Source organism: Balaenoptera acutorostrata, chromosome 3 (assembly GCF_949987535.1).
Source record: "Balaenoptera acutorostrata chromosome 3, mBalAcu1.1, whole genome shotgun sequence".
Classification (NCBI taxonomy): Eukaryota; Metazoa; Chordata; class Mammalia; order Artiodactyla; family Balaenopteridae; genus Balaenoptera; species Balaenoptera acutorostrata.
Window position 1 is genome coordinate 139,146,615 of NC_080066.1, and position 13,296 is coordinate 139,159,910.

Consider the following 13,296-nt stretch of genomic DNA (forward strand, 5'->3'; position numbering starts at 1 on the left):
AGTGTTCTGAAGTTGGCTCTCCCACCTCAGAGGCACAGCTGTGACACCTGGCTGGAGCACCAAGAGCCTTTCATCCACATGGCTCAGAATAAAAGGGAGAAAGTAGAAAGAGAGAAAGAGAGAAAGAAAAAGGAAGGAAGAAAGGAAGGAAGGAAAGAGAGAAAGAGAGGAAGGAGGGAAGAAAGAAAGAAAGAAGGGAAGGAAGGAAGGAGATAAACTAAAATTTAAAAAAGTAATTAAAATAAAAAATAATTATTAAGAAATAAATTTTTTAAAGTTAAAAAAAAAACGGACGGACAGAACCCTAGGACAAATGGTAAAAGCAAAGCTATACAGACAAAATCACACACAGAAGCATACACATACACATTCACAAAAAGAGAAAAAGGTGGAAAAAAATATATCTTTTGCTCGCAAAGCCCACCTCTTCAATTTGGGATGATTCGTTGTCTATTCAGGTATTCCACAGATGCAGGGTACATTAAGTTGATTGTGGAGATTTAATCCGCTGCTCCTGAGGCTGCTGGGAGAAATTTTCCTTTCTCTTCTTTGTTCGCACAGCTCCCGGGGTTCAGCTTTGGATTTGGACCCGCCTCTGCGTGTAGGTCACCTGAGGGCGTCTGTTCTTTGCTCAGAAAGGACGGGGTTAAAGGAGCAGCTGATTTGGGGGCTCTGACTCACTCAGGCCGGGGGGAGGGAGGGGTACGGACGCAGGGCGAGCCTCCAGCGGCAGAGGCCCACATGACGTTGCACCAGCCTGAGGCGCACCGTGTGTTCTCCTGGGGAAGTTGTCCCTGGATCGCAGGACCCTAGCAGTGGTGGGCTGCACAGTCTCCTGGGAGGGGAGGTGTGGACAGTGACCTGTGCTTGCACACAGGCTTCTTGGTGGCGGCAGCAGCAGCCTTAGCGTCTCATGCCCATCTCTGGGGTCCGCGCTGATAGCCGTGGCTCGCGCCCGTGTCTGGAGCTCCTTTAAGCGGCGCTCTTAATCCCCTCTCCTCGCACACCCCAAAACAAAGAGGGAAGAAAAAGTCTCTTGCCTCTTTGGCAGCTCCAGACTTTTTCCCGGACTCCCTCCCGGCTAGTTGTGGTGCGCTAACCCCTTCAGGCTGTGTTCACGCCGCCAACCCCAGTCCTCTCCCTGGGATCCGACCGAAGCCGGAGCCTCAGCTCCCAGCCCCCGCCCGCCCCGGCGGGTGAGCAGACAAGCCTCTCGGGCTGCTGAGTGCTGCTCGGCGCCGAGCCTCTGTGCGGGAATCTCTCCGTTTTTTCCTCTGCACCCCTGTTGCTGTGGGATCCGCGCTGATAGCCGCAGCTCGCGCCCGTCTCTGAAGTTCGTTTAGGCGGCGCTCTGAATCCCCTCTCCTCGCGCACCAGGAAACAGGGAAGAAAAAGTCTCTTGCCTCTTCGGCAGCTGCAGACTTTTTCCCGGACTCCCTCCCGGCTAGCTGTGGTGCACTAACCCCTTCAGGCTGTGTTCACGCCGCCAACCCCAGTCCTCTCCCTGCAATCCGACCGAAGCCCGAGCCTCAGCTCCCAGCCCCGCCCGCCCCGGCGGCTGAGCAGACAAGCCTCTAGGGCTGGTGAGTGCTGGTCGGCACTGATCCTCTGTGCGGGAATCTCTCCGCTTTGCCCTCCGCACCCCTGTGGCTGCGCTCTCCTCTGTGGCTCTGAAGCTTCCCCCCCGCCGGCCCCCCGTCTCTGCCCGTGAAGGGGCTTCCTAGTGTGTGGAAACCTTTCCTCCTTCACAGCTCCCTCCCAGAGGTGCAGGTCCTGTCCCTATTCTTTTGTGTTTTTTCTTTTTTCTTTTGCCCTACCCAGGTATGTGGGGAGTTTCTTGCCTTTTGGGAGGTCTGAGGTCTTCTGCCAGCGTTCAGTAGGTGTTCTGTAGGAGCTGTTCCACGTGTAGATGTATTTCTCATGTATTTGTGGGGAGGAAGGTGATCTCTGCGTCTTACTCTTCAGCCATCTTGAAGCTCCCTGCCCTCCTTTTATGAGTGAAGAAACTAAGGCCCAAGGCTACTTGCCATGGATAAGTACCAAATCAGTGGTAGAACTGAATCAGAACCCCTAGCCTGTGACCTCTACCGCCCTGCTTGTTAGAATCTCTGCCAAAGCAGGTATGGAAGAAAATAGAGATCCAGATTAGGTCAGTAGGTACACAGAATAGTTGTCACTGAGACCCTGGAGTCAGGCAGACGTGAGTTCAAATTTTGGTTCTATCACTTATCAGCTACTTGACTTTGAGCAAAGAATTTAATCCCTCTGAACCTCAATTTATGTGTCTGTACAATTGGGATAATAATGCCTCACTCATAGAGGCTTTGTGGGATGAAATAAGAAAATGCATCTGGCAATGGTTGAAATTATTACTGAAATTGATTTGAATAATCTGTGTTCATCACCATGGTAATGGAGAATATGGATGATTAATGAGACACTAATACTCCTACCTGTCTGCTCACAACATCCAAATGGTATGGATGAGAAGAAAAATGGCGTTATGGTGCCAAACGCTGCAGTTGAAATTCTACTGACCTAGATATCACAGTTTAGGAAATAAGTAGACTTGGCAGAGATGGAGAGAAGGAAAAAATCAAAAGTACCAGAGATCTGAGCACAGAATATCAACACTCAAATTCTCTTGCTTTCAGTCACACACCTTTTGAATCCAATTTGCTCTCCATTATTTGTTTAACTTCTCTTAATTTTATCCAAATGCTAATGTCCTTACATTCTAAAGCCAGTATACAAAATCACACCAATAAAGTACTCAGATGACTGGTTAAATTGCATTTTGCAACTGTGTGTGGGCACATGGGCTTGGCTCTGGCAGGGTTGGTGGAAGGGCAGGGGGAACTGGACTATCATAAAATGTTTCACACTAATTTTGATGGGTTTGCCATTCTGACTTATTAAATTTGAGGCATAAGGAAAATGAGACAAAGGGGTGTCTGTGTTTGAAGCCTACATTGACATTATCCATTTCCTGTGTTTAAGGAGCTGGAATATCAGAAGTCTCAGCCCTCACGGCCTGGAGATAAGTTTGTGTCTGTTGTCAGCCAGTTCATCACCGTAGCCAGCTTCAGCTTCTCTGACGTTGAAGATCTTCTAGCAGAAGCTAAAGACCTGGTAAATTTCCCCTTGCGCACTGAATGTTGCTTGACAGAGCTGGTACTTTCAGATGTTACAAGTATACTTTCATTTCTAGGGCTGTGATCAGTTGAAACACATGCTCTCTAACTGGCCTTTAGGTTAGTAAGACCCTGAAGTATCTGAATGGTGTAAAACAAGTAAATACTTTGACAGTTTTAAATACTTCGATAGTTTTTCTCTTGATTGTTATTGGATCAAAGTAATTATCTCTGGGAAACAGAAAAGAGTAGATTATGAAAACCAAGGGCAGGATGAAATGTGAGATCAAGGTATGACTGAGGCCTTGTGCTTCAGAAACTTGTAAGGTGCTCACCTGAGATAGAGACTTAGGAGGGCAGGATATTCCCTCTTTAAATCTCTAGAAGAACTTACTAAATGATTGGCACTTTAATTCAGAGCCTCATTGCAAAAGGCATATTTTTAGTAAGACTTTTTTTAAAAATGAATTTTGCTATTACAAAATCTTGTTTTCCTGTAAGGGAAGAGTTTTCATTGGCAAATAACGAACAAACACCTTAAAATCCCCCTGCCCCATCTCTCTGTGTCTCTCTCTGGTTATTTCCTCTTCCAAAATTCATACACATTCATATACATGTGCACATTCTCTTATCCCCTTCTCATTGTTGACAAATGTCATTAAGCTGCTATCCACCCTACTGAGTTCCTCCACACTGCCCATCTCTCAGTTGTGACAACACTCTTTTGCTTTAACTTGAATCTTTCCTTTGAAACTTGAGTAATGAATCTCATTTTTCTGTGGTCCCCTGTTCAGTTGTAGATATGGATGATTGTATATGTAAGTGTACACACATACTCAAAGTTCAGAAGTAGACTGTGTTAAGATACACTAGCTAATCTCAACATGAAACCCCACCTCCAATGTTATTAAATAAATGGAAGACAAGATATGTTTGAATGACCGCTGGTAGAGGTCCAGCCCCTGGTACCCCTGATTGAAATCAGTGAACTGATGTCAGCAGCCTCCCCTGTGATGGCCGCCACCTCAATCCAGGCAATACAGTACCTACTTCATCACGGGCTCAAACATTTTTCTAAGAATCAACTGAATAGTTAACTTTTGATTTATACACACTCTACTTTTTTTTTTTTTTCTTTTCAATTTTAGTGTGGGAACTTTAGTCTGGGACTAGTTTTGTTCAGATTTCTAAGACTAAAATATACATGACTTCATCATCACTAGAATTCCTAGATAAAAAGATCATTCAGGATGGCTTTGAAGTGCCTGAACTTGAATGTTTTAGAAACTCAATTGTAGGCTAGCTGTTGCTGTTTTGTTCATACCAGAACTTTTAGAAATTAGCTTATAAAACCATGGAGCAACTGAAGCGCTGCATGTGGTGTATGAAGAATGTCGTATTTTTCCCTAAAGAGCTTAGTTTCTAATAAAATATTTCCAAATAAGTAAAAGATGGAGAACGCCTCGATGAAGAGAAAAATGGTAAAAAAGCATTATTATAAATTTAAAGATATGAAATATATATGTAAAACAATTGAAAATTGTCTTATTTAAGAATAAATGTTGAAAATATTTCCTTTACAGAGATGGGATTGCCAAAATGTCAGGAAAACTTAACAGTATACTAAAGACAAGTAGTGCAAGAAAGATAAAAGCAATTAGACCATGAAGTATTTATGCCGTCCTCCCCAACCTAAGAGTTTAAAACTGTGAAGAAAATGAAAGACCTGGAAATTTTGAAGTAGTTGATTAGGCATAGGGAGTAAGAATTTGTTTGACCTTGAAGTTAGAAACACTGTCCGTTGTAGCTTAGACGTAAGAGCATTAGATCCTTACAGAAGGAGATATAGTTCTAAAAAAACAACTTGACTGGCATTGAACAGTATTTGGATGGTCATAATAATGCTAAGATACTTGAAAGCGTACTATCTCGAGTTGTGAAGATAACAACCAGAAGAACTAAAAACAGAAATGTTAAACTAAAAAGACTGGCTGTGCTATTTTGTTACCCTATATATTTTTTAATTTAATTTTTAAAAATTCGCCCTTAATATTTTGCATTTTATCTGTTTTTAAAAGATTTGGCTTGAAAGGGGTTCTAAAACAAAGGATTTAGAATAAAATTGTATTCTCAGTTATGAATTTTGGGTTGCCTTAATGATTCCATAATCAGTGAGTGTTTGCTAATCGAGGCCCAGGAAGTACAGTAATACCAATATTATTTATGATTAGTAAAAGCAGCTAAGAAACACTGTATCCTATTTGCTTTTGATACTAACCACATGGCACCAATAAATGATACTAAACTACTTCAAAGAAAAGTTAAAAGTACAAGTTTCTTTACCCCTGCTGAGTTTGCTCTTAGTTTTATGTCCTGAGTGCTCTGCCCTGTGATATTCTGCTTTCTTGTTTTTACCACTGTTTAGTTAATAAAGAGTCATAGGATGTAATCATAGATGTTAAGCTGAAATGAGGTGGACAAGGATAAATGGTTTCGCAAGTCATGGAGTATTACATTTTTTCCTTTAGAAGCGATTGATAGACATGTTCAGCAGCCAAAGATAAATCCAGCGAGTTATATTTGACTCAATTTGACCTTTAGCCCCTTGAGAGAGATTGATATTTATGTGATCATGGCATTCTCTTGGAAGACTGAACTTCTTAAAACCTTCTTTTTTCCAGTTTACTAAAGCAGTGAAACACTTTGGGGAAGAGGCTGGCAAAATACAGCCAGATGAGTTCTTTGGCATTTTTGATCAGTTTCTTCAGGCTGTGTCAGAAGCCAAACAAGAGAATGAAAACATGAGAAAGAAGAAGGAGGAAGAAGAGCGCCGAGCTCGAATGGAGGCTCAGGTAAGTGGGTGGCCAGTTCCACCCCCGGAAAGTTCTGCTGCTGCATCTCCTTGGTTTTTAGGAAGTGCTCTGCCATGCTGGCAAGAAGGAGGGCATCAAAGTCCTCTCTAGAAGGCTGCTGGGAGTTTCAATCGGTAGAAAGTTTCTCTTGGGCAATGTGGCAGTCTATATCCAAAGCCTAAAAAAATATATCCCCTTCCTTTGATCTGGAGTTCCACTTCTTAGAAATCATTCTAAAGAAATAATCATACATGCGCACAAAGAGAGCAGCAGTCTTTATGATAAGCCCTAACCTGGAACAACCTAAACGTTTACCGACTGGGCATTAGTTCTAAATGATGTAATAGCTACATAGTGGACTGTTTATGCAGTCCTTAAAAGTCATGTCTTTAAAGAATATTTAATGATGTGAGAAAGCTTAGATAACAATGGTTATCTCTTGATAAACAAAAGGGGGAAAATTATCCTTAATTCTTTAAGGATATCTAAATTTTCTATAATGTGTGTATATTATTTGGCTCTTAATAATAGTAACTTTTGCATAGCAGGTTCCAGGCATCCACAGTAGATACAGGCTTAGCCTTTGATGTCAGGAACGTGGCCTAATGAGCATTTTGCTTTAGTGTCTCTATACTATCAAAGAAACCAATATTTGGGGTCTATTTAATAGTGATAACTTTCTTATTCCATCATAGAAATATGAGTAGCCTTAATTGCTCACTTTTTAACTAGAATATCATGGGGTTTACCCAGATTCTAGACGGCAAGAGTCTAATCACAAAGCGGTGGTCATTTTTTTCATTGTTCCTTGCTTCTCTGATGAGCCCTCATGTCCCAGTCATGCTCTCTCATGACATCCAAGGGGGCTGGCAGCTGTCAGTCAACAAACGTGGCTCAGTGTGACTGACGCACCATCATGTTCCACAGAATTCATCTCCACTCAATACAAAATACAATATTATTTTGACACTTCTCTAAGAGGTCACTTTCCATTTGCAGCTCAAGGAACAACGTGAAAGGGAACGGAAAATGAGGAAAGCGAAAGAGAACAGTGAAGAAGGCGGAGAGTTTGATGACCTGGTTTCCGCTTTGCGGTCAGGAGAAGTGTTTGACAAAGACCTTTCTAAACTGAAACGGAATCGCAAGCGCATTACCAACCAGATGACGGACAGCAGCCGGGAGAGACCGGTCACAAAACTTAATTTCTAATTATTTCCCTTGAATACTTTTTTAGAAAGCTCATTAGCGGCCCTTTGAAGTGACTAGAACTTTTCATTACACTGCCTTGCAATCCAAACAGTGGCAATTTCTCCTTTCATCTGCGAGTGAATGTGTGAATGTGTGTGTATGTAAATGTATGTGTGTGTATATATGAAGAAATGTATATAGAAATCTGAGCGTTGTCTGGAGACCTATATGTTTGGTTAAAAAAAAAAAATCTATGTTTATGTATGTGCTCAGAACCCATTTGTGTATGCATTCATATTGAGTGTGGCTCATCTTCTTCCCCTGAACACCATGACTGTTCAGAAGCACAATACTATCTCCTCAAAGAGATACAGAGACATTCCCTAGAGTAAAAAGAAAAACAAAAGAAAAAAAATAAAGCTTGAGAAATATTTTATGGTTTCCAAGCTTGATATACTTTGAAATTATTTTCACTGGTGAAACTGGTGTTGGAAAAATATAGATTTAAAATGGTTTTTGATAGTTGACAGTATGATGCTGGTGCATCACATCAGTAGTTGATAGGACCAGCTTAGAATTTCTGACATTGGTGTGGGGATGCAGTCTGTAAATGTTTATTGAGAACATCTGGCACAATCTGAATTATGTAGAATGTCAATCAGAGTTCTTTTATACGTTTAAAATTTGGACATCAATTTTTTCCCCCCTAATTTCATCGAGTTCTCTGCCAAGCACTCTTGATGATTTCTTTACATTGCTTTTGGAAAGAACACTATCTAAATGCAATCCATGCTCTTGTTAAAGAACAAAATTACCATAATGTGCTTGTTTTCCTAACAATATAGACCTATAAACTTTAAAAATAAAATTTCCCACCCAAGACCTACAAGGAGGAATTCTCTGAAGGGATAAAAATTATTTTTAAAAAAATTTTATGGGGTGCATTTTTTTTTTTTTTTTTTGGTATTTTCTGTTTTGTAGGACAAGCTGCATCTTCTGTAAATATAGGTCTGGACTAAAGGACATTTAGTGAATGCACAAAATGTCAACACCACCAACAGAGATGCCAAGAGCTATTTATCTCTAAGTATGTTTGATGTGGTTTGCTGTTTATATGTTGTCATTTTAAATTGTGTGTCAGTAACGCTACCTGTAAAATTTCAGTCCAAAAGATAAAGCTCTCAGGGAGAAATGAATAAAAACAATGAACATTAGAAAATAAAATATAGATGCTTACCATTAACCTACCAACTCTTAATATCCTTAAATTATATGATATATAAAGAGGACTGTTACTTTTTTTTTTTTTGCTTTGCTTTATTTATTAGTAGTTGGGGAGGGGAGCTAAGGTTCTCTGTTTTCTTTCCATCGATCCTGTTGTGGTTGGGTTTCCTGTGGAGAGAGTAGTTTGTCCTATTGCACTAGAACGTTATTTACTCACTAAATTGAGTTTTTCAGTCAATTAACAAATATTTATTGAAACACCTACTATGTGCCAGGCATAGTAGAGCTACAGTGGTAAGCAAGACAGAGCCCCTGCCCCCAAGGAGCTTATGCTTCAATGGGGACAGTTAAGGGGCAAACAGAATACCGATGCGTGCGCTGTACAGGAATCATGCTATTTAAAAATAATTTGTATAAACTATAATGCCTAGCGCAGATGGCAAGGTCTCTGCGCTACATGAAAGCTGTGAAATAGTGCTCTAAGAGTTGGCAAGAGCCATGGTTTTACGTTTTTTCCCCCCCTCACTGCAAACTTAGCAACTTTCTACACATTATATGGATGACTCTAGCAAATAAAACAGTCACAAATACACAGCAGATGTTGCGCTCCCCCAGCTCCTATGTACCAAGGTCTGCAAGTACACCACATTAAAGGTGTAGACAAGACTTTGCTCAAAAAAGCTTGGCAGTGAGGAGGAGTGGGATGTGCTAGTGGGTTTGTCTATTCCTTAACTAAAGTGCCTCTATATATATTCCTTTCTATTTAGAGCAGGGGAAATTTGATCTGGCTCAAGTTTGGAACTGTCTTTTGAAAATGGCTTTGTTTTACAGTTTAAGGAATGGACAAGTGGAGGGAGAGTCACATAAAGGAGCAAGTTTGTGTAGCATGTTCCTCTCGCCCTTTTTCATCATCCTCATTTTGATATGGCCATCCTGGTAGGCCTTCTTTGCCATTTCCATTTTTCGTTTCTTTCCCCGAAAGCTGTGTGCAGGTAATTCCATGTGCCATTGTTGAAAAAAAAACCCTACTTTTTAGATTGGTGCTGGTGTAAGTAGCCACTTTTTCCTCTCTTGGATGTGTATTTTAAAAGTTTTTTGTTTGTTTGTTTTTTTAAATTAATGCCAAAAAGAAAAAGCATTATAATTTGTAAACTTAATTGTATGTCTTGTATCTTATTAGCTTAGTAGTTGGAACCACTTAGTCTTTAGGCGTGAGACTGTTGTTATAGTACCAAGAAAAAATGTTGTGTTATGAGACTGTAAATTTTTTTTAAATAGCAACATGCAATAAAGAGATGAATTCATTAGGTGTTATGTATATGCTTTCTATGAGTTATTAAAACAGCATTATCAAACTTCTTTGCACTTTCCACCATTAAATTGAAATATTGCAAGTTGTTTACTAAATCAGAAATGATACATTTTTTAAACCTGTACGTACTGGGCCTAGAGAAGTATAGTTTTCTGCTATGGCAGTGTTCAGCATGTCCACAGACTACCATATACTACCTCCTTCTGTAACATGTTTTTGTTATAACTCTGTATGCATTGAACAGTTTCATGGTGGAGCTACTGGTGAAATTATTCAACTGGGGATATGGAAAAGAATCTCTGATCTCTACAATCAAAATCTGTTTCATTTTGAAGCATTTCCTTTTAAAAAAATTAATTTATGATATAGGTCAATATGGGAAGCGTCACCATATGGAAGAAGGAGTGCGTATTCTGTTCTCTGAAAATTGGGACTCTCTCTCAGCCCCACATCACTTCAGTTTCCTGGCCATCCTCTACCCAATTCGAAGTCAAGCTGAAAACAAATTATCCTAGTAGTTGCTTGAGAATCCAAGCACTTCTGATCTTGAGAGTGGACTCATAATGTTCTTACAATTGCTAACCATCTTGTTTTTTTCTATCTAGTCCCTGGATACTACATAGTATCCAAAGGCTACTTTGTTCTTTTACACTGGCATCCAGACAGGAGAGATCCTGCTGCATGGTCAGCAAATTTTATATTCCTCGCTACAAACATGGGGACCTACATACAGAACCATCTAGACCCTCAGCAGCCCTTGGTGTATTGATAGAAACAGGGTAAAACCTGAAACTTGCAGATCATTATGCTTATTTGTACATCTTCACTTTTCCCCAGAAAATCATCACTGGGGAAAATGTGCTTCTGTCAGGCAGTAAAGCTGTTCAAACCCTTCAGGATTCTGCCCCTTTCCTACGCTTAACACGGGTTTGTCAGGCAAAAGGATAATCTTTAATAAACTAGTTTGGACACAATTCTTTAAAAGGTCAAGCTCTGAAAGGGGGAATTTTCTGTGACTTTTTTTTAAACAACAAACACCACCTGTTTCCTAATCATATAGAAAACCTAACTTAAGACACCGCCCCCCCACGGTTTGGAGGAGCTTCAAGATGGCGGAAGAGTAAGACGTGGAGATCACCTTCCTCCCCACAAATACATCAGAAATATATCTACATGTGGAACGACTCCTACAGAACACCTACTGAACGCTGGCAAAAGACCTGAGACACCCCAAAAGGCAAGAAACTCCCCATGTACCTGGGTAGGGCAAAAGTAAAAAGAAAAAACAGAGACGAAAGAATAGGGACGGGACCTGCACCTCTGGGAGGGAGCTATGAAGGAGGAAAGGTTTCCACACACTAGGAAGCCCCTTCACGGGTGGAGACTGCGGGTGGCAGAGGGGGGAAGCTTCGGAACCATGGAGGGGAGTGCAGCAACAGGGGTGCAGAGGGCAAAGAGGAGAGATTCCCGCACAGAGGCTCGGCGCTGAGCAGCACTCACCAGCCTGAGAGGCTTGTCTGCTCACCCGCCGGGGCAGGCAGGGCTGGGAGCTGAGGCTCGGGCTTCGGTCGGATTGCAGGGAGAGGACTGGGGTTGGCGGCATGGACACTGCCTGAAGGGGGCTAGTGCACCACAGCTAGCCAGGAGGGAGTCCAGGAAAAAGTCTGGAGCTGCCGAAGAGGCAAGAGACTTTTTCATGCCTCTTTGTTTCGGGGTGTGCAAGGAGAGGGGATTAAGAGCGCCGCCTAAACGAGCTCCAGAGACGGGCGCGAGCTGCAGCTATCAGCGCGGACCCCAGAGACGGGTGCAAGACGCTAAGGCTGCTGCTGCTGCCACCAAGAAGCCTGTGTGCAAGCACAGGTCACTATCCACACCTCCCCTCCTGGGAGCCTGTGCAGCCTGCCACTGCCAGGATCCCGTGATCCAGGGACAACTTCCCCGGGAGAACACACGGTGCGCCTCAGGCTGGTGCAACGTCATGCCAGCCTCTGCCGCCGCAGGCTCGCCCCACATTCCGTACCCCTCCCTCCCCCCTGCCTGAGTGAGCCAGAGCCCCCAAATCAGCTGCTCCTTTAACCCCGTCCTGTCTGAGCGAAGAAAAGATGCCCTCAGGCAACCTACACGCAGAGGCGGGTCCAAATCCAAAGCTGAACCCCGGGAGCTGTGCGAACAAAGAAGAGAAAGGGAAATCTCTCCAAGCAGCTTCAGGAGCAGCAGATTAAATCCCCACAATCAACTTGCTGTACCCTGCATCTGTGGAATACTTGAATAGACAACAAATCATCCCTAAATTGAGGCAGTGGACTTTGGGATCAAAGATATATATTTTTTTTTACCTTTTTCTCTTTTTGTGAGTGTGTATGTGTATGCTTCCGTGTATGATTTTGTCTGTATAGCTTTGCTTTTACCATTTGTCCTAGGGTTCTGTCAGTTTTTTTGCTTTTTGTTTTTTAGTATAGTTTTTATCGCTTGTTATCATTGGTGGATTTGTTTTTTTGTTTGGTTGCTCTCTTCTTTCTTTTTTTTTATTACTTTAAAATATTTTTTTTTATTTTTAATAATTACTTTTTATTTTAATAACTGTATTCTATTTTTTTTTCTTTCTTTTTTTCTCCCTTTTATTCTAAGCCATGTGGATGACAGGGTCTTGGTGCTCCAGCTGGGCGTCAGGCCTGTGCCTCTGAGGTGGGAGAGTCGAGTTCAGGACATTGGTCCACCAGAGACCTCCCAGCTCCACGCAACATCAGACAGCAAAAATCTCCCAGAGATCTCCACCTCAACGTCAAGACCCCGCTCCACTCAACGACCAGCAAGCTACAGTGCTGAACACCCTATGCCAAACAACTAGCAAGACAGGAACACAACCCCACCCATTAGCAGAGAGGCTGCCTAAAATCATAATAAGTTTACAGACATCCCAAAACACACCACTGGACTCGGCCCTGCCCACCAGAGAGAAAAGATCCAGCCTCATCCACCAGAACACAGGCACTAGTCCCCTCCACCAGGAACCCTACACAACCCACTGAACCAACCTTAGCCACTGGGGGCAGACACCAAAAACAACGGGAACTATGAACCTGCAGCCTGCGAAAAGGAGAGCCCAAACACAGTAAGTTAAGCAAAATGAGAAGACAGAGAAACATGCAGCAGATGAAGGAGCAAGGTGAAAACCCACCAGACCTAACAAATGAAGAGGAAATAGGCAGTCCACCTGAAAAAGAATTCAGAATAATGATAGTAAAGATGATCCAAAATCTTGGAAATAGAATAGAGAAAATACAAGAAACGTTTAACAAGGACCTAGTAGAACTAAAGAGCAAACAAACAATGATGAACAACACAATAAATGAAATTAAAAATTCTCTAGAAGGGATCAATAGCAGAATAACTGATGCAGAAGAACGGATAAGTGACCTGGAAGATAAAATAGTGGAAATAACTACAGCAGAGCAGAATAAAGAAAAAAGAATGAAAAGAATTGAGGACAGTCTCAGAGATCTCTGGGAAAACATTAAACACACGAACATTCAAATTATAGGGGTCCCAGAAGAAGAGAAAAAGAAAGGGACTGAGAAAATATTTG

General features: G+C 42.0%; 1 protein-coding gene across 3 annotated transcripts in view; it reads left to right on the plus strand.

Annotated features, from left to right (window-relative positions):
• The window catches only part of DAAM1 (dishevelled associated activator of morphogenesis 1), a 175,201-nt gene extending 165,498 nt beyond the window's left edge, over window positions 1-9,703 (plus strand). For all 3 annotated transcript variants that reach the window (XM_057544132.1, XM_057544134.1, XM_057544133.1), the window contains 3 exons: window positions 3,001-3,132; window positions 5,816-5,986; window positions 6,986-9,703. In XM_057544132.1, coding sequence (XP_057400115.1) covers window positions 3,001-3,132; window positions 5,816-5,986; window positions 6,986-7,195 — 513 coding nt within the window. In that variant the 3' untranslated portion in view covers window positions 7,196-9,703. The remainder of the gene's footprint in view (window positions 1-3,000; window positions 3,133-5,815; window positions 5,987-6,985) is intronic.
• Window positions 9,704-13,296: the final 3,593 nt, after the last annotated feature.